The sequence below is a fragment of the Pseudorca crassidens genome, chromosome 15, assembly GCF_039906515.1.
Source record: "Pseudorca crassidens isolate mPseCra1 chromosome 15, mPseCra1.hap1, whole genome shotgun sequence".
In the NCBI taxonomy this organism is placed as follows: domain Eukaryota; kingdom Metazoa; phylum Chordata; class Mammalia; order Artiodactyla; family Delphinidae; genus Pseudorca; species Pseudorca crassidens.
This window is the reverse complement of record NC_090310.1, coordinates 39,788,739-39,808,594: the sequence shown is the minus strand read 5'-3', so window position 1 is coordinate 39,808,594 and position 19,856 is coordinate 39,788,739. Positions and strand designations below refer to the sequence as shown.

Genomic DNA, 19,856 nt, shown 5'->3' with positions numbered 1-19,856 from the left:
GGTGGTTTTTTTCACTGAGTTAGCTGTCAGCACTGAAGGTCAGGAGATGGCACACAGCAGTCTCGTTTCTAGCTCTCCTCGATGCGTCCGCAGCCCTGCGGGTTCTGGCCTGGACCCCGTGGGAGCTGTCACCTGGAGGGAAAGGACCATGGCCAAGGCCACCCGCTCAGGGGAGGCTGCCCCGTCCCTGCAGGGCACAGCGCTTGGGGTGCTCACTGTGTCCCCAGCCAGGCAGGAGCCCGGGTTACTCCAGAGCAGTGAGACGCTGGCCCTCCCCGGCCGCTGTGCCCTTCTGCTGCCTGGTTCCTCCCCCAGGCCTCCGGCCCGGCCGTACCTGGAATTTCAGACTCACCTACGTGGGCGGAGCCTTGGCTGCTTCTCTCTCACGGGAGTTCACTGCTACGTGGTCCTTGTGAAGCCTGTGGCTTCACAGAATAGACGTTGAGTCTCTGACAAGTTTCTCTTAGGGCCTTAAGATTTCACAACCCCAAGGATTATTTCTAGCCTTCGAGCCTTTGCCAGAGGACACGTTAGTCCTTTGTGTATGGGTCAGCGTGCCCGTCTCGTGGGCCTTGAAACCCAGAAATAAATGCCACTCACGTGAGGCCCAGAGTTCTGGTTCCCAGAACTTTCCTTTCTTTCAGTTTTACTTTCCCCGATTTGGGGTGAATAAATATGGCGCCGTTCTTACCTTAATGAAATAAAGTAAAGTCATATCTCTCTACTCTAAAACTAATGCTGCAGTGTTTGTATGAGGATGGAGAAGGCCGTGGAAGTTTCTGTGGGGGGTGGGCGAGGAGAGTTAAGTTCTGCCGTTACATAGCTTTGAGGTGTTCCACTTGTTACAGGTTTTTGTGACTTTGTTCACTAGGACATCTAATACAATTTAGTATAATTACATGAGAAAGTTTTAACAAACGTGTGTTAGAATGACGCTCCCAGAATACTCTCAGGAACGTTCTGTGCACAGGGCCCTCCTGGAGGGAATGCATCTGTGAGACCACTGGGGTAGTGGCCGTGAAGGATGCGGCATTCCATAGGGAAGTGTAGCTGTGTCATCCAGGTCTGTGTCCCCTCCCCCAGGTGGGTGGGGGGCAGTGCAGCAGGGGCCCTGGGGCCTAGGAGGATGGTCACTCTGGGGCCTCTGCAGGGACGGGGCTGCCAGGGCTTCAGCAGGCGGTGCTTTGGGGCCCCAGGGCTGGAAATACACTGTGAGCCACACTACAAAAGGCAAATGAGAGACACGTGGAATTCATTTTAATATATTTCATTTAACCCAGTTACCCCAAATGCTATCATTTCAATATGCAATCAATATAAAAAAATCATTGCAGGTATGTTACATTCTTTTGTTTTTCCATACCAAGTTTTCACAATCTGGTGTGTGCTCCCCTGGGAGCCACCCCAGTTCCCACCACTAGCCACGTGGCAGGTGCCTGGCAGCCGGCATGGCTGGGGGCAGCGCAGGAGCAGGCATCTCTGGGTCCGCAGAGGAAAACATCTGAGTGGCCAGCTTCAGGGAGGCCATCCTGCCCAGTCTGACTCCGGCCGACCTCCCTCTTTTGAAAAAGCCTGGCAGAAACATCGGTCTGCAGGCCAACGGGGCGGAGCAGGAAGCCCAGAGACCAAACTGCTGACCGTGAGGTTTTCGTCCGAGTGGTTCCTTCTCTTTTGGCTTAGCTGTACTTGAATTTTCTCTAGGGTGCAGAAGTTTACCATTAAAATTATTTTACGTACATATTTCAGTGAAAAGAATGAAGGTTGAAGAGGGCCTCCCCCCACCTCCCAGTTTTCATGACACCCTCAAGCTCCTAGGCCTTTAATGTCAACATGGTTTTGTTTTTTTTTGGTTTTTTTTTTGTTTTTTTTGCGGTACGCGGGCCTCTCACTGTTGTGGCCTCTCCCGTTGCAGAGCACAGGCTCCGGATGCGCAGGCTCAGCGGCCATGGCTCACAGGCCCAGCCGCTCCGCGGCATGTGGGATCCTCCCGGACCGGGGCACGAACCCGTGTCCCCTGCATCGGCAGGCGGACTCTCCACTACTGCGCCACCAGGGAAGCCCAACATGGTTATTTTTACTCCCGAGCTTCGCGGGGTAGAAAGTTCTAAAGTGAAGGTGCTCGTAGCAACCAGCTCGCCACGTGCCACGTCCCCTTTATTAGGGGATCCTGCTAAGTGCTTTGACTTGTAATGACAATATTGTGACTAGGGAGTGAAAATATTGTGACAAGCCAGAGAATTTCGGTTGCCATGGAAACCTTCCCCTCGCTGTCCTCAGTGAGGTGGGCTTGGCTGCAGGTGCCGCTGCAGGCGGCCGCTTGGCTCTGTTTCAGCTCGTTTGGGGCCCTGTCGTTCCACAGCTCGTGGGCAGTTTGGGGAGCTCAGCGCGAGGAGCTGCCAGACGGGGGGGGGGGTCTCTGTTCACCCTTTCGTGTCTTTGGGGCTGTGTGAGGGGCTGTGTGAGAGTGAAGCTATCGCGGGGGCGTCGGGCGTCCAGGAGTGACAGCTGGCTGTTGGCACGTGGCTCTGTGTTCTCCAGCAAGGTCACGCACTAATGGACCAGTGAGCGGGCAGCCCTGTTCTGGACGAACCCAGCCATCCCTGTCCTGAAACCTGCCTTAAGCTTCGTCCAGGGAGGGCTGGAAATAGAGGGTCTGAACCAGGACATCGGGGAGGCAGCCTCCTGCTCCCCGCCGGTGGGGCTCAGTCTTGGCAGGGGCGTGAGCGTCGCTGGGTGGCGCACGGCCAGAGCTGGCCCAGGCAGTTTGCTGGGAAAAGAAGGAAGGAAAAAAGCACCTATGGGAAAGTATGCCTTGCCCAAGTCTGCTCACTTTGATGATGAAAAAGTAGGGGGACATCTCCTCCAGCCCAGGAATACTCAGCCTTTCTTTCCTGGGGACCTTCCCCGCTGCTGTTTTTGAGCAGGACCTGAGCTGAGTCCAGTTGAGACCCCAGGGTGGGCTCGCTGCACTCGGCCCACAGACCTTGGGCAGCCAGACAGAGACCTCGGCTCTGACTGGCCTCTGCTGCTCTGGGGTGTGACGGGCTTGGTGGCTGGTGCCCGAGTGTGAGTCCCTGCCCCTTCCCTTCTGTGCAGGGCCCCCGGAGACCGACAGCCCGCTCTGCCTCCCCTACAAGACGCTGGTCTCCACGGTCGGAAGCATGGTGTTCAGCGAGGGCGAGGCCCAGCGGCTCATCGAGATCCTGTCTGAGAAAGCAGGTGTTGTCCAGGACACGTGGCATAAGGTGGGCCCTCCCCCCACCCCAGGGGCCAGTGAGTGGCAGTGGTTTCCTGGTCTTGGGCCCCGGCCTCCCCTGGATGGTGCCCTGCAGGCCGGCCGCACCTGACCTGACAAGCTGCGCGGAGTGTTCCTGGAACACCTCCACCTGCCTCTCGGCAAAACTCTGTGCCCTTCCCCAGGTCGGGCTGCGTGAATCACCCGCAGATGCTTCTACTTCAGCTGCAGCCCAGCCACTGCAGCAGGAGGGCTGTTAAGGGCCGGGGCGGGGCGTTGGGGGGGCCAGGAGCTGGGATCCGCTGGTTTGTGGCCGGGGCTCGGGCTCAGGAAGGAGGGTGTTTGTCTCCCTGGTTTCTCTCTGTCTGGTGCTTGTGGCCACGAGCTGCCCCAGGAGGTGCCGCGGGGCATGTTTGTTCCTTAAACAGCTGGAATTGTAGGTAATTTTGCTGGAGGATTTTGTGGCACCTCAGTGATGAGAGATGTTGGGAGTGTCCTGAGGCCACTGGGTCACCCCCCCCCCCGCCCCGCCCCAGCCCTTGCTGAGTGGTGACGGGCCCTGCGGTCACAGGAGCTCCTCGCTCAGTGCGTGTTGGGCCGTCTTCTGGGCCTGAAGTGGCCGGAGGTCAAGGTGGCCGCTCCCCTCCAACAAGAGAGGCCTGAACTCAGCTCAGGCCACTGTCCCCAGGTACCCACCCCCCACCCCCACCCCGTGCCTGGGCCTCCAGGCTTCAGCTGGCAGCCTGCAGGCCGCCCCCAGCAGCTGAGGGATGGGCACCAAGCCAGGGACGATGGCCGACGGCCCCCAGCAGGCCGGGAAGAGGCCCTGGCCACCATCGACTGGGGTTAGGGAAGAACCATGCTCCCACAACTACCCCAGGAGTTTGGACCCGAGGCCTGGCCGACCGGGCGGCAGAGGCAGGGGCCGCCCCCAGAAGTGTGTGCCGTCAGGCCGCCGCTCTGCTTTTGGGTCGGGGTCTGATGGTCGGGGTGAGTCTCAAACCAGGCGTCTGGCCACCCCATTAACGTGGCTCTGTGGGCATCTCTAGGCCACTCAGAAGGGTGACCCCGTGGCGATTCTGAAACGCCAGCTGGAAGAGAAGGAGAAGCTGCTGGCCACAGAGCAGGAGGACGCGGCCGCCGCCAAGAGCAAACTGAGGGAGCTCAATAAGGTAGGGCTGGCGCCGGGTCGGCCCGGGGGCTGTGGCTGCGTGAGGACCCCTGCACAGCGGGGTCCCTCTCGGGACTGGGAACGCACGGGTTGGAGGGGACAGCCGGCCCTGCGGTTGTGGCCCCGTCTTTTTAGGGTGATGCCCTGAGAGGAGGGTGGGCACGGTGGGTCCCAGGGTCTTTTCTTGAGAATTGGAGCAGAAAGCCGTGGCGAGGGCTTAGCGGGGCTGCTGCCCCTTCTCCGCTGTCTGGGGAGCGGTCCCATGGTGGTTCAGCACGTGACACGTATGTACCCAGTGAACACTGGTCTCGAGGGCCCGTGCTGCCCCGACAGGCTGGGGGCCTCGTTCAGGAGGGGTCGGCACATGGCCGCTCCTTGTGAGGAGGAGGTCCGGGTCCCTTGCAGAAAGCTGGTCCCTCCCGTTTAAGCTGTCCTTCCCAGCATCGCGCCCTGCGTGGCCCTCGCCCTGTCCCTGCTTCCTTCGCGGGACAGCGGGCGCAGGGAGGCGGCTGGGGCCTCGGAACATCCCACACGGCTGGGCGCCTGCGTCGCTCGCTCACGAGGCCTCAGAGTTCGTCCTGAGCGACGGCTGCGGCTCTAGGCCAGACGGGAAGGTTTGTTCAGTGGGGGACGGACGGGCGGCGGGAGCGGAAGATGAGGCTTTGCCGTGGTCGCTCCTGGTCAGGCTCCATCCAGGAGGCGGAAGGGGAAGGCCGGTCTCTGAGGCCTCCCCTAGTGCAGCCTCCTGCCCGGTGGCCTTCGTCCTCTCTCTCGGGAGTGTCCCCCGCGGCCTCGGGTTGCTGGTTGGATGCAGGGCGGCCAGAGCCACTCACCCTGCTCCCAAGAGCCGACTGCGCTTCCCTTTCCGCCCAGCTGCTGGCGCGTCCCAGGCCAGGAGCCTCTGCCCCATGGAAGTGGGCTGTGAGTCCCAGGCCTCCTGCCCCAAGGGCCCGCGGCCAGCAGCGACTGTGGAGTCTGTGGTTCTGGGGGCTGTTCTTCTGTATCCTCTTTTTGGACAACCTGAGAAGATGTGTTGACCCCAAAATAAAGCTCACGTGAGAGGAAAGGGGAGTGACTGTTTTTGTGGCTGGTGGCTGTGTGGCTGCCTGGCCAGTTCCTCGTGCTGGCCCCTGAGATTAGGGTGGGCTGGACGTGTCACGAGTGAGCAGCTGCAGCCTCTGACGGGGATGGTGGCCATTGCCGGGGTCTCCGGCCACCTCGGGCTGGACAGCAGGTGCGGGGTGGGGGGTGCACCCTGCAACAGGAAGCCCCTTAGGCGCTGCTGCCTGTGTAGGGCACTTGCTGCTCCCCTCCGGGGCGGCTACTTGAGTTTCCAAACCCTAGCGCAGCTGACCCACAGACCCCCTCCCCCTCGCCCTCCCCCTCCCCGACCAGACGCATTTCCAGCCCTGCCCAGGCACCGTCTCCCTGCCATGAGACACAGGCGCAGCCCCTGGGGCTCCAGGCCTTGGCTCTGAGGCAAGACGTCTGACAGTGCGTCCAGCTGGGGCCCTGCCTCCCCCACGGCATCCTCCTCCCTGAGCCGCAGGGGGTCTTCACGGGCTCTCAGCGCTTATGCAGCCCTGGGAGGGCCGCCTCTTCAAGCGCAGGTGGCTCCCAGTCTTCAGACCCGAGTCTGCTCCCCGACGCGCCTGCTCCTCACTGCCTCCCCGGGGCCTCTGGTGCTCCTGCATTAGCCTCGAGTGCCCTTCACCGCTTGGCTCACTGGAAAGAGCCCCCTCCTTCAGGAAGCCCTCCAGGGTGGGGCCCCCATTTTCCTGTCTCAGCTCAGAGGTCACCTTGCCTGGCAGGGGCCACTGAGGCCCAGGCATCGCCATCTGTCCTTCTGTGCCCTGGAGTCCGTGGATGCTGAGTCCCTGCATTTCTCTGTTGAGAGTTTCAAGCAGAGCGGAGGGGATTCCACTGCTGTGCCACGTCTTCCAGCCTAGCACCGTTGAGTAAAGTTATATGAGAAACTTCTGAGAATGTAGAAGTTCCGACTAACTTGATCATCCCAGGAGCTGGGGGGTGGATAGGATCCGCGTTTCTTGTTTAGTTCCCGTCACAATTTCTTTGTCCTTGTACAGAAGTTTTTATGGTTGCAAAAGAGGGTTTTGGTGAATTCCTTTTCTTGTGATCTGTGGCTAAAGGACACAGAGGCCGTGTGGACTGTCTGCCAGGTTAAGTGGGCGCCTTGCAAGTGGGTGAAGTCAACAGAGTTGGGTTCAAAGACCATTCCGGGCACCAGTTCACGGGCTCGGGCGTCCTGAGACCTCCATCCTGGTTTCTGAGCGTCTTCGGGGACGTGTTCAGGGATTTGAGGAACCACACGTGGCTCCAGAGCCGTCCTTCTGGAAAACTCTTTCCAGCTGTCATCTGCTTGGGCACCGGGGCCTCTGTCCCGAGGTGACACTCTGGGCTGGACCCCATCCTGTCCTCACGCGGGCCCGAGAGGCTGGGCTCTGAATCCTCCGTGGACAAGGAGACTCTCAGGGCGGGGGTGCTCCAGTCCACGCCTCAGCCGCCTCGGGAGATTCACGGTGCAGGGCCCGCTCGGCCTGGGGAGCAAGTGAGTTTCTGGGCTGGTGGTGTCGCGACGGTGCCTCTCAGCTCAGTCAGAGGAAATGGGGCTCCGGCCCCCAGCAGCAGGTGTGCCTTTCAAGAAGATAAGTCTGACCACTGCAACTGAATTAAGAATTTGACAGACAGGAGGAGTCCTGGGATTCTGAGCTCCTAGAGGAAAGAGAAGCTGTGGAGGATGAAGCAGATGCCCTGAGGAAAATCTGGCCTTTCTTTGCCTTTAAAAAGTCCCAGGGCAAAAGGAAGGGAAATCCCATTGAATCCTGGTGGCCTTGGGACCCTGTCCCAGGAGACTGGGATCCTTACACCCTGAGCCGGGTGGATGCCCAGACCTGCCTGAGGCCTGCTCAGGGTGGGGAAGGCCTTCCCCAGACCTATGCTCAGCCTCCGGGCATCTGGCATGGTGGGCGGAGGGCCACCTCTGTGTGGCCGTGATTATTCATCGGGCTGGACCGTGTACTTAGGGGCCTCTGTTCTGCTTGGGGTAGGGTGGCAGGCATGGGTCAGAGGAAGCCTGCCGGAGCCCTGAATCCCCGCCGAGCGGCCAGCTCAGCCAGAGGAGGGGCACCTCGCATACCATCCCTTCTGGGACCCTCGTGGGCCCACAAGGCCCCAGGTTCCTGCCCATCCTGTCGCTTAGGGCTGCTCTCGGCCTTCGAAAGCGTGTCCTCCCCGAGGCTCTGTGAGCTCAGCTTCAAACCAGAGATGGAGAGCCTCGCCTTACTGAGAGGATTGAAGGAACGAGACACATGCGTGTCCGAGTGGCCTCTGCCCCTGTGGGCCCTCGCCCTGGGCACAGCCAGGAAGAGGATTTCTTTGAAGAGCGGGGCCAGGGGTCCCGGATGGTCCCAGGGAACTCCAGGCATGCAGAGCTGCCCTGGCACCCAGCGGCCACCCGCTCAGCCCGGCCCTTCCCTGGCCTCCAGTTCTGTCCCATCTCAGACGGGAGGGGCCCTCTGGCCCTTTGGGATAGACCTCCCTAGTTTCCCGGCCTGGAGAAGAGGAGGCTCTCCCGCTTCTCTGGTCCACTGCCCAGGACGGGGAGGGGACTTGAATCTCATGGGACTTGTGCCCCAGTCTGGCTAGAGGCCCCCTCGACAGAGAGCACCTCCGCCAGGGGGCCGGTGCACGGGTCCCTCCTCACACTATCACTTCCTGCTCCCCCATTGTTTCCGTCCACTGCCATTCCTTCTGCGATGATGGAGACCCCGTCCTTTGGCCATCCCTTCCCACCCTGCGCTCTGCCCCTGCCTGCGGCTCTGGGTCCCCAGGCCCCGCGTCCCGTGTTCATTGTGGGTATCTGCCACTGACCGGAGCAGACATTCCAGGGATAGGGCGGTGGACCGAGTGGCTGTCCACGGGGACCTAGGCCCTCTAGGAGTGGGCTGACCCCTCAGCCATCAGGGCTTGCCGCCTTGTCAGTCCTGACAGAGATACTCAAGTAGAAAAGGGCGTTCTGGGGCCTGGCTGTCAGACACTGAGCCAAACCAGGGTGTTGTAATCCCAGCAGGGTTCAGCCAGTGCCCCTGGAGAGCCCAGGGACAGGATGCCACGTTGCCCAGCTCCTGCCTGTATCCACGGTGCCCACTGTGTTCAAGGCCTGATGGCCAGCCCTCCGCCAGTCAGGCCGGCAGGGATTCCGGGGTCCCTCCTCATCCCCTGCTCGTTCTCTGCTGTGGCTGCTCCCGTCTGTCCGAGAGCTCAGGACGGGGGTCTTGTGGCTCTGCAATCAGGCTCCTCCTGGCCCCAGGTCATGTTCTGGGTCATGATGGTCTTGGTTTCATCTGATAAGCTGCCCCCGCCCGCCTCACCAGCCTCTCTGCCCTCTGCTTTCTCCCAGGAGCTGGCAGCGGAAAAGGCCAAGGCAGCAGCCGGAGAGGCCAAAGTGAAAAAGCAGCTGGTGGCCCGGGAGCAGGAGATCACGGCCGTGCAGGCGCGCATGCAGGCCAGCTACCGGGAGCATGTGCAGGAGGTGCAGCAGCTGCAGGGCAAGGTGGGCAGCAGGGCGGGCACGGATGCCCGCGGACGGGGCCCTCACCATCGCGTTTGTTTGGGGGAGGGTTGTTTCACCTGGCCAGATGGTGTGTGTGTTTAACGTTAATAAGCAGGAAGATGTATGCACATTTTAAAGAGCATCGTCTGAAAGCACTCTGGTCCCAAGTGGTCAGCACTCCATCCTTTTCCCTGGGGGCCCATGGGTCAAGTTCACAGCCTCTCCATGACCCTGGAGTCATGCCGGCTCCACCTCCTCCACTCGAGGTTGGGAGAACGCCATAAAACTAGAGGCCCAAAAAACTGCACAGCCCCAGCGGAGGGCCGGGCCAGCCCTGGCCTGCACAGTCAGAGCCCTGCACTCCGCTTCCGCGGGCCGCGCCACAGGGGGTCAGAGGGCAGGAAACGGGCATCTTCGGGGTAACCGTAGGCTGTGGCTTGTGGCCCTTTGCTGGGTCTCAGAGCCTTGGTCGGGGCAGAGCGCACCAGCTCCATCTGGGGCTTTGGGCTGAGTGCTCGGCTCTGCACTTTTCCGGCCCCTGTTCTGAGGGGGCCTCCCCACCTCGGGGGGAGAAGGCGGAGCCCCCCGGGCTCTTATCTGCGGGCTGGGGTCTTGCCAACCTTGCTCCGAGGTGGCTCTCTTTGTCAGGCCGAGCGGCCTCTGATGCCCCTTGGATGACCTTTCAGATCCGGACGCTCCAGGAGCAGCTGGAGAATGGCCCCAACACGCAGCTGGCCCGCCTGCAGCAGGAGAACTCCATCCTGAGGGACGCCTTGAACCAGGCCACGAGCCAAGTGGAGAGCAAGTAAGCCCTGCGCCCCTGGCCGGACCCTGGCACCTCCCCGAGGGCCCGGAGTGGGCAGGGTCCCTCCGTGAGCCTTCAACACGTGGCCGGCGACCTCTCGCGTGGTCAGGCCCTGGGAGGGCTAGTGAGCTCCAGCCCATGCCCGGCATCCATGTCACCAGATCCCCTCAGGTCCTGGCTTTGCTGGGAGAGCAGATACTTTTTCATGTCTATTTTCACAGTGTCCCTGCTTCTGGCCCAGAGTATCAGAGCCAGGCTGACCATCCAAGATGAGGGTCTGGTGTGGTGTGGGCCCTGCCGTGGGCCTGAGTGCCCTGAATCCCCCTGGTCAGGTCTCCTGTGCAGGAGGGGACGTCTGCTGCTCAGGAGCTGAAGCCAGGAGGCCTCCGTGAGCCGGCAGAGGCCACTCCCCAGGGGGCAGGGTCTTCTGTGGCCCTGGTTTCAGCACCACCACCCCAGCAGGCTGGCCAGGAGGAAGCCCCACTGCATTTTCTCTTGGTTCCCGTTTCTTTGCCTTCTCTCGTCCGGGGTGTCCTGTAGGGATTTCTGGGGTGCTTGTTATCCCCAGACCATCCCCTCTCCCCCAGAGGAGGCTGACGGGAGCAGAGAGAGCAGGCGCCCGTAGCAGGAGGGCAGGTGGGAAGAGTGTCGCCCACAAGCGGCACCGGGAGCAAAGCCTGTGCTCACAAGGCTGCTTTTCCTGGCGGCCCCGCTGACTCGGAGTGAGGTTGACGGCCACCCTCCTCGCTGGTCCCTTCTCTCAGGGGTCCCTGTCTTCATCTCCGTCCTGACCTGCTGGCAGGTTGATGGTCTGGGGCTGCGGTTTCCTCAGCAGTCATGGCAGAAGGTGACCGTGGGGACGGAGGGACACTGGCTTCCTTCTCATGTAGTGTCCACTACTGGCTCCATCCTGGGGACAGCTCTAAAGCCTGGCCCTGAGTTGCGGCTGCTGATTCCATCAGCTTGCGGACACTCTGCCGTGTGGGACGGGTGTCCCCACGTCCCTCCCAGAGCTTCATGTCGGTCCCAAGGGGCCACCCAGCTGGCCTCCCACCCTCATCCCCATCCCTGGTACCGGAGTCCAGCCTCGCCTGGGCTCCCCGGTCTCGAATCTTGGCCCTGGAAAGCGTGCACTGAGGGCCCCGCAGAGGGCTTTGGGGCGGCCTCCCCCGTGCAGACGGGGGGCCCACATCTCCCCTCCCCAGGCAGCAGGGCAGAGCTGGTGTTGGCCAGGTTTCCTGCCTCTCAGGGCTGTGGACCGTCTCTTCTGTCGCCTTCACCTGGTCTGGTACTGTCCCTTGGCTGGACGGTCAGTCCTGCCGTGAAGAGGTGTCTTTTGTGCTGTGAAGGAGGCTGCACGCTGACGACCTCCTCATGCTGGGAAAGGCGGGTCCGGAGTTGCCCCTTTCGCTGTCAGTCACATCTCCTTCCGTCACTCCTGAACCTCCTCGCTGGTCCTGAGACCCAGCTCTTGTGCAGCGTTGAGGGGTCTCGTGTAAGATGCTGCAGCCTCTTTCCCTGCCTGGCTGTGGTCCAGTCGGCCAGTGAATCCAGCGTGTGGACTCGAGCGGGCCGCCGGCCCCGGTCCTGCAGGGCAGCATCCCAGGGCTCATTTGGGCCCAGACCAGCCGTGAGGAATCAGCCACTTCTGTCAGGGGCTCCATGGGCTGCTTTAGTGCACATTTTGCCCTTGGCTTTTGCTGGTCCCTCCACCGTGTTTGTAAAACAGCATCTTCAACAAAACACGTCACACCCACGTGGCTGATTATATAGAGGGCCTCAGAGGGGCTCCAAGATGGGCAGCTACTTCAGAAAGAGCAGGTGCCCCGGAGGAAGGGCTCAGACCTCCGGTCCCATCTCCCGGGGCGGCTCTCGGGGCTGGCGAGAGCTGACTTGAGCCCTCTTCTGTCCGTCATGCGGGGCCTCCTGACTGTCTTGCAGGCAGAATGCAGAGCTGGCCAAGCTCCGGCAGGAGCTGGGCAAGGTCAGCAAGGAGCTGGTGGAGAAGTCGGAGGCCGCACGGCAGGAGGAGCAGCAGCGGAAGACGCTGGAGGCCAAGGCGGCCGCCTTTGAGAAGCAGGTCCTGCAGCTGCAGGTGAGTTCGGGGGCAGCCGCCTCGGTGCCCGTGAATCCTGCCCGCCAGGCTCTACGCGTGGCCTCCCTGGGTCCTCCCTTCTCAGCTGTGACTGTGACTGCAGTGGACCCAGGCAGGGCTGGGGCTGGAACCCTTGACCTTGGCCTCGTTAGTAGTGATACCTGGTCAGCATAGAGTGGGTGCTTTCTGTGTGCTAAGCGTTGTTCTGAACGTTTACAAGCTTAACTCAGGTAATTCTCATTGCAACCTTATGGGGTAGATACTGTTGTTATCTGTAATTTACCCAGAAGGAAATTGGATGCACAAAGTTCAGCAACTCTGCCAGTTCACCCACAGCCAGGGTTTGAGCCCCAGGGCAGCCCCAGAGCAGTCAGCGTCCCACACTTGCCACACGTGTGGTGTCACAGCTCCGGCCGCAGCCAGGCCGGCGGGCGCGGCCTCTGGCTTCAAGGCCCGGTGGGTGTTCTTTCTTCTCAGCCTCTGGATGTGGCCCGGAAGCTCGTATTTTCCCAGGGGGACGCCTGTTGTCCAGAGGGAGGAAGACTGTCCCCTCCCTGCCCCATAGGTGCTGGGCAGCAACCAGTGGGCCCCTCAGTCTCGGGGCCTCCCTGCTCATTGGCCCGACGAGTGCTGCGTCCCCCAGCTGGCCTGTTTCGGGGCAGGGTGACCGGGCGTGGGGCAATTGTCATACCTCTGTGCGTGTAACTTCTCTGGAGGACAGGGAAACCCTGGAGACCCACACAGCTTTGCACCTGTTTCTGCTCAGTCACTGAAGCTCTCGGCTGTAGAGTGTGGGGCAGTGGGGCTGTTTTATGGAAGGGACTAGAACGACAGACACGAAATTGTAAGACTGCTGTGTGTGTGCCTAAAAACAGGCACAGATAAACAAAGTTTGGATTGTTTGGGTGGAATTGAGATGGATAACTTGGTGTAAAGTAGGTCCACCCTGAGCAGTGAGATCAGAGCCCCTGGGGAGGGCCTGGTGGTTATGTTCTGAAGGCTGTCGGGTGGCCCTGGGGCTTCCGGGGCTGGAGCCTTCTGGCGCCCGGGTTGTCACCATCACTGTAGCCAGGAATTCCCAGGCCGCGAGCATCTCCTCTCTCTGAGGTCACAGAGTCCCCGTGGTATTGATAGTGAGGCCCGGATTTCAGAGGTGCAGTTTCCCCACCTGTAATGTGGGTGTGGTGGTGGTACCTGTGTCTTGGGGTGGCTGACACACACGGATGCCTTGTCCAGAACTGCCTAACAACCATATGCCCTTTCCCAGGCCCCCTCGGGAAATCTCCAGCCCAGGCCGGACGTTTAGCTTGTAGGAAGCCTCTCCCTGTGCCACATTCAGGTGAAAATGGGCCTTTGCCTTTCTGGGGCTGTCCTGCCTTCACCTGAGGCCTCTTCCCCAGGAGCCCGCTCTTCAGGGTCCAGGGTGGCCTCTTGGCCTTTTCTAGCAGGTGAACTGACCTGGAAATCCAGGAGGCTTATATAAGTCATCGGCACAGGATGGCAGGGTGTGAGGAGCTCTAGACGGCAGAGCCGGCTGAGGGCCCACCTCCTGCCGCATCCTCCCAGCCCTCCTCCCTCTGCTGGCCCCCAGGCGTCTCACAAGGAGAGCGAGGAGGCCCTGCAGAAGCGCCTGGATGAGGTCAGCCGGGAGCTGTGCCGCTCGCAGACCAGCCATGCCAGCCTCCGGGCGGACGCCGAGAAGGCCCGGGAGCAGCAGCAGCAGATAGCCGGTGAGGGCGGTGTGGGGGCCGGCTCCGTGGTGGGGGTGGCGAGGGCAGCTGGGACCCCTGACTCCCCACCCGTCAGGGGACGTGCCGGGGGTGCTCGGGGTCAGGCCTGGGCTGCGGAGGACTGAATGTGGGGGTGGGGCCTGTGGGGCTGGATATGGGGGTGGGATGGAGCCTGTGGGGGTGTGGCCTGTGGGGTGGGATACGGGGGCGGGCTCAAGGTGGAAGATGCTGCCCCTTCGGCGTCACTTGCTGTGGGGCCCACCTGGAGCCGTGATGCTCCTGGGGCTGCTGCCGGCCTTCTCTTCCAGCCCAGTCAGGCCTGGAGGCCAGATTTGGAAGGTGGGTTTATGGTCCCCCTGTGTTCACAAGTCACCTTCTCAAACGGGAGGTGGTGACGAAACCCAGGGCACCAAGGGCCCCTAGAGAAGCAGGGCAGACTGTGCCAGTGAGGGCTCACCAGTACTTCTGGAGCCGCTGCTGGGGGCCGAGCACTCCTGTGGGTGCCTGGGGCTTGGCCGGGAGTGAAGCAGCGGGCTTGGGGCCGCGTTCCGGCAGGAGAGACGGGCACAGTAGATGGACCCATGTCGACAGACTTCAGGTAGGCAGCGCGACCGAGAGCAGGTCCTAGAAACGGCAGGCTGTGTCTGTGAAGGGCTAGGCAGTAAATACTTCTGGCTTTGTAGGCCAAATGGTATTTGTCACAACTGCTCAGCTCTGCTGCCACAGTGCAAAAGCCACCCTAGACAGACAGACCTGGCTGCGTGCCAATAAAGCTTTATTTTTCAAGAACACGTTGTGGGCTGGGTTGGCCCAAGGGCCTAGTTTGCTGACCCCTGCTGTGATGGGCCGGGTGTGGCTTTGAGTGGTCAGGGGAGGCCTCTCTGGGGAGAAGGGGATGTTTAAGCCCAAGGTCTGGATGATGGGGAGAGGCCAGCCTCACAGAAACCGCGAAGGGGCCCCTGAGAATGGGAGTGAACTTGAACTTGGCCTGTACAAGAAACAGATGCAGGTCAGCAAGCGAGACTGGAGAAGGCAGTGGCTAGTGTGGGGTAGACGGGCAGGGCCGGGACACCCTCCTTTGAAGAGTTCAGGGGCCGTGTGGAGTGCTGAGGGGGCGGGGAGCACGGGCAGGGCTGGCGGGATCCCATCTGCACTTCTGGATGCTCCGGCTCCCGGTGGGGACCAGGGATGGGGCCTTGCAGTCGTCGGACCAAAGGCACCTGGGCTGGGCCCAGGCAGCCACGGAGGCGCTGGTGGATTCGGCAGGCAGTGGACGTTGGATCCACAAGCCTGGTAGGTGAGTGAGAGGCGGGGGCACAGGAAAGCAGAACAGCCACAGCGAGGGGACCAGGAGGTCTGAGCAGAGCTGCGTGTGGACGTGGCCGGCGTCTGAGCCAGGGCTCAGGGAGGAGACCAGGGCCGGGCCGCCGTTTGGAGTCAGGCACACGTGGAGGACTTTCAGAGCCGTGGTGGGGCTTAGCGGAGGTCACCGAGGGAGGGCACGTTGAGGCGCCCCCCTGCCTCTGGTCTCAGCGACGTGAGCCCATCTCCCGGAGAGTAAGGTTTTAGAAACTGCAACAGGAGCCCATTCAGTTTTCCATCTTTTCCTGAGTGATCCGGGGGCGTTCTGTTCTACCCTAGTGAGTCCTTGAGAAGGAAGCCAGGCTGTGACTTTCTCCACCAGCTAACAGGACACCCAGGGGTCAGGGGAGTGCCTGGAAGCCCGCAGGCGTGCACTGGGCAGCATGGGGCACCTGTGCCGGCCTTCCCCGCACCCTGCAACCCGCTGGTCTCCCTCCCCGCAGAGCTGCACGGCAAGCTGCAGTCCTCCGAGGCTGAGGTGAGGAGCAGGTGCGAGGAGCTGAGCAGTGTCCACGGGCAGCTGGACGAGGCCAAGGCGCAAAACTCGCAGCTCACGGAGAGGATCCGCTCCATCGAGGCCCTGCTGGAGGCGAGCCAGGCCCGGGACGCCCAGGTCAGCTGCACCTCCTCCTGGGAGCGCCCCCACCCACCCCACAGGGGCCCTGCCCTGATGACCTGTCATGCGAGGTGGTCTCGTGGTGACCTCAGGGCTCTGTCTCTCGTTCCAGGCCAGCCGAGAGGAGGCCAACCAGCAGCAGGCCCGGTAAGAGGAGGCAGGGGCCGTGGCCTGGGTGCGGGGGTCCCAGGGAGGAGCCCTCTGAGACGCCCTGCCTTTCCCCATCCCTCCAGTGACCTCGAGGACGAGGACAGGCTGGGCAGGGAAGAGGGCACCTTGCAGGGAGCTCCTGCTTCGAGGAGCGAGGCTGTGGGGAGAGTGGCTGCGCCTCAGCAGGGGGATGGGCCTCGCTGTCCATCCGTCCATCCATGCATCCATCCATCCTTCTCTCCCCGGGAAGGACCGGCTGGTCAGGGTGTTCTCTCCACGTCACAGGGCGAGGGAATTTAGGAGCTGAAGTTGTAACCCAAACGGGAAAGTGGTTACGTGCCCAGAGTGGAGAACTCGGGAGGTTGCCCGGGCTTTTGCACAGATCTGGGATGAGGTGCGGTTCACAGCTGACCAGGTCGCAGGGTTGATGCCGGGTGACTTCAGTGGCCCAGCCCCAGGCCTGCTTGGACTGTGTGTTTGCTGTTGCTAAGATCTGGTGGGCTTCTCAGGCCAGGGGGCTGGGTATGTGTCCCTCAGCAGATGTCCATGAGCTTGGGGGGTGGCCCTGGCTGCCGTGGCTGGGGGTCCCCAGGGCAGCCACGTGGGGTTAAGCATGCAGGTGGTCGGTCATGTCCTGGGTCGTCCACTGACCAACCTCCCTTGTTCCGGCTGCTGCTGCCAGTGAGTCCCCTCCCCAGCGCCTCCCCAGGCCACGGCCCATGTTCCGTGGCCTTGGGCTCGGGTTTGGGGGCTGGGGAAGGAAGCCGGCCTCACGGCGGCCCCAAAGCATCTTGCTGGAGACTCAGAAGGAAACCCTCTCCGTGCACCTTCCCAGAAAGCTTTGCGCAAACTCTGTTTCTCACGGCACTTGCCAGGGTAGAGAGGTGTTTGTTAAGCGTTTTGCTTCTTGTATTTTACGATCAGCTTCTTGGACTGCACAGCTAATTGCTAGTTACCTAAGTCATGCTGCAAGCAGGGTTGATTCTAGCTTTTTGCATCATGTAGATGTTTGGCAGAATTAGGGTTTTTTAAAATTTCCTTCTCAGACTGTTTATCTGGAAGTTGCGTCTAGGCCAGGCCATCGTGTTCTGGGGTGGGGATGAGTGATCCGGCCCCAGGTGTTCTGGAACTCGGGCCGTAGCTACCAAGGGGGGTGACTGTCAGCGTGTCCTTGCCACCGGCCTGCTGTGCCTCTTCCTCGGGGCCTCGTGCCTTTGGGGGTGCTCTTGCAGGGGTGTGTGCGGGGCCAGCGCTGGTGCAGAATGCCAGCGGCTTAAGGAGAGACTGCGAGGGGTCCCACTGGAGCTTTGAGGGTGGGGTCAGGTCCTGTGGCCTGAAACCAACATCCAAGAAGTCGACAGCCGTCTTCAAGGCCACATGCAAACGGTACTTAGAATGAAAATGAGACGGTGCTCGGGGGCATCAGAGCGGGCAGCGCACACAGCCTCGCTGAGGTTATTTGGTCCTCACGCACCTCCTTAGCGTGGTGTACTGCCGGCCCCTGGTGAGAAATACGAACGTGTCCCCCCCGGGGGCATCTTCAGACGGGCTTCCTCCTGCTCCCAGAGGGGCCCTGTTGTGTTGCTTCAAGTCGGCGTTGGCGGCTTCTGGATGTCAGCTTTTGTGCGACCCCGGGGCTTCCCTGTCCTAAACCTTAACGCAGAAGGTGACGTATTAAGTGTCCATTTGAAGCGTCTTCCTCAGAGCAGCCAGAGCAGTTCTAGAGCGTCCACCCCTCGCTTTCCGGGTGATGGGGTGGACGGAGCCGCAGGGCCTCGAGTCCAGAGAGAAGTGCGAAAAGATGGCCCCCCCGGCCTGCCAGCCGCATGCATCTGGGGTCGTCTTGGGCTGATTCCCTGGAGCCCAGGCGCAGGACTGAGGGGGAGCCTTCAGGTCTCAGCAGAGTTAGGTTTTGGACACAGGACGGTCCCAGCGCCGAGAGCAGGGATGCAGTTGATGGGTGTGCCGGCCACGGTGCCACCCGAGCCTCCGGCCCCGGCGTCCTCCGAGGAGCCCCAGCCCAGTCTCGAGGGCAGCTGTGGCCGCAGGGAAGGGCCAGCCGACGCGTGCTGCGGGACAGAGTGGGACCAGGCTCAGTTTACCAGAAGAAAGAGCATCTGGAAACCTGACTGTCCACGGCGCGTCCACGCACTGGCCGTTGTGGCAGCTCTGACTGCTGCCGTCCCCGCAGCCAGTGCCACCAAGTGGGACAGCGCTGGCCTCTGGGCCCCCAGCCCTCAGGGGAGGGGCCACGGTGGCTGCTGGGGCTCCCCTGAAGCCTGTGCCGGCTTGGGGAGGGGACTGACCGTAGCCCCAGGCCCCACGGGTGTTCTGGGGCAGAGGAAGGGGCCCCGAGACAGGGCCTATGGCGGCCGCGGGCCCTCGGAGCCCGGCAGTGATGCCGCCATCCCCCCTCAGCCTCATGGAGTTGGAGTCGCAGGTGTGGTGTCTGGAGAAGGAGGCCACGGAGCTCAAGGAGGCAGTTGAGCAGCAAAAAGTGAAGAACAACGTGAGTGTCAAGGGGCCACCTGCCGTGTGGATGCGGAGGGGGCTCGGGGCCTCTCCTTGTCCCGTCCGGCTGCTCCCTGTGGTGGGGCTCGGGGGTCCTGACTCCCACTGGGTCGGCTTGGTCATGTGGTCACCTGGCGTGAGGAGGGGGCTGTAGGGCGCCTCCTCTGCGGTGGGCACATGGGAGCCTCGGCTGCGTCCCTCCGACCCGGGCCGTCCCCCCGGACCCCCCCCCAAGACACATACACCCACCCCCCCCAAGACACACACACACACACACACACACACACACACACACACACACACACACACACACACACACACACACACACACACACACACACACACACACACACACACACACACACACACACACACACACACACACACACACACACGGCCCCATTTGGTGGCAGACCCTCTTCCCACTGAAGAGCTGCCAGATCCCCGCCGCCCGCAGACGCGTCTCCCTGAAAGGCGCCCGCAGGCCCCGGCCACCCGAGAGCAGCCTGGCGCCAGTGCTGCCCGGGGTGGCCTGTGAGGTCCAGAGACGGGTCGGAGAGGGCTCGCCCGCCCGGCGGACACCAGCCTGGCTGTTGACCGTCTCCCCTCTCCTCCCAGGACCTCCGAGAGAAGAACTGGAAGGCGATGGAGGCTCTGGCCTCGGCTGAGAGGGGCTGCGAGGAGAAGCTGCGGTCCCTGACCCAGGCCAAGGTCAGCATCGGCCTCGGGATCGCCTCCGTCTAGCAGCTCAGCAGACCACACAGACTGCGTGCAGGGCAGCCTCAGCCTCAGGGCATCTCAGAAGTCCACCCGGGGCCCGGCTGCTGCACATTCCTGCCCGCCCTCCTGCCTTCTCCCCGACATGCGGGGAGCGGCAAGCCCTTGTCTCCTGCTTCTCAGCTGGGCCTTTTGCCCTCGGAGGCCATGGGGGCCCCGAGCTGGGTCTGTTCATGGACTTCGCTCGTGTTAATTCTTCTCGCCTGACGTTTGTCTGCTTTCTCAGGCCCCCTGCGGTCCTGGCCCAGGGGCTCCGTGATTGAGCTTTGGGGGAAGGACAGTCTTTAGTAGCAAGCACTCAGGCCCAGGTCGGGGGAGCACGGGTGGGTCAGTGTCCAGGGCCCTGGCCGGGACATGGTCTGCAGCTGCAGCATGAGCAGGCGGGGCCTCACCACTGGCTTTGGCCAGGCCTGCCCTCCCTCTCCCTTTTGCTCCCCCTGCAACGCAGAATTACTGTCCTGTTATCATGAGCTTTGCAGCAACTTTCACAAGCCTCCCAGGAAGCCTGAGGCTGTGTCAGATGAGGCCTCCGAGAGGCGGAGCTGGGGAGCTTACACTTACACTCCCCAGGAGTGACCTGGGCGCCTGTCTGGCCTTTCTGTGGCAAATGCAGAAGCTGTGACCAGAGGTGTCACCTGACTTGTTTGTGGTCACACAGCCAGATGAAGACAGGGAGCTGGCCTCTGGGTCCTCAGCCCTTGCTTGGCATCCCATGACCCGGGCACCTGAATGGTGGTCACGAGGTCGGGGGCCCATAGCAGGCCACGGATCAGCAGGCGAGCGAGAAGGGTCGGCTTCTGAGACTCAAGTCTAGGCACGTGGTGCTGTGGT

The 19,856-nt window shown here is 62.0% G+C and overlaps 1 protein-coding gene and 1 long non-coding RNA gene across 3 annotated transcripts in view; both read left to right on the top strand.

Annotated features, from left to right (window-relative positions):
- RRBP1 (ribosome binding protein 1) overlaps positions 1-19,856 on the top strand; it is a 58,823-nt gene that overhangs the window by 31,847 nt on the left and 7,120 nt on the right. For both annotated transcript variants that reach the window (XM_067707302.1, XM_067707301.1), the window contains exons 3-12: positions 3,097-3,245; positions 4,285-4,407; positions 8,827-8,979; positions 9,666-9,784; positions 11,726-11,879; positions 13,471-13,609; positions 15,415-15,584; positions 15,700-15,734; positions 18,156-18,246; positions 18,867-18,959. In XM_067707302.1, the coding sequence (XP_067563403.1) occupies positions 3,097-3,245; positions 4,285-4,407; positions 8,827-8,979; positions 9,666-9,784; positions 11,726-11,879; positions 13,471-13,609; positions 15,415-15,584; positions 15,700-15,734; positions 18,156-18,246; positions 18,867-18,959 (1,226 nt within the window). The remainder of the gene's footprint in view (positions 1-3,096; positions 3,246-4,284; positions 4,408-8,826; positions 8,980-9,665; positions 9,785-11,725; positions 11,880-13,470; positions 13,610-15,414; positions 15,585-15,699; positions 15,735-18,155; positions 18,247-18,866; positions 18,960-19,856) is intronic.
- LOC137207434 (uncharacterized) lies at positions 4,418-5,472 on the top strand. The gene is made up of 2 exons (XR_010935082.1): positions 4,418-5,020; positions 5,280-5,472. It is a non-coding gene; the product is annotated as an uncharacterized lncRNA (long non-coding RNA).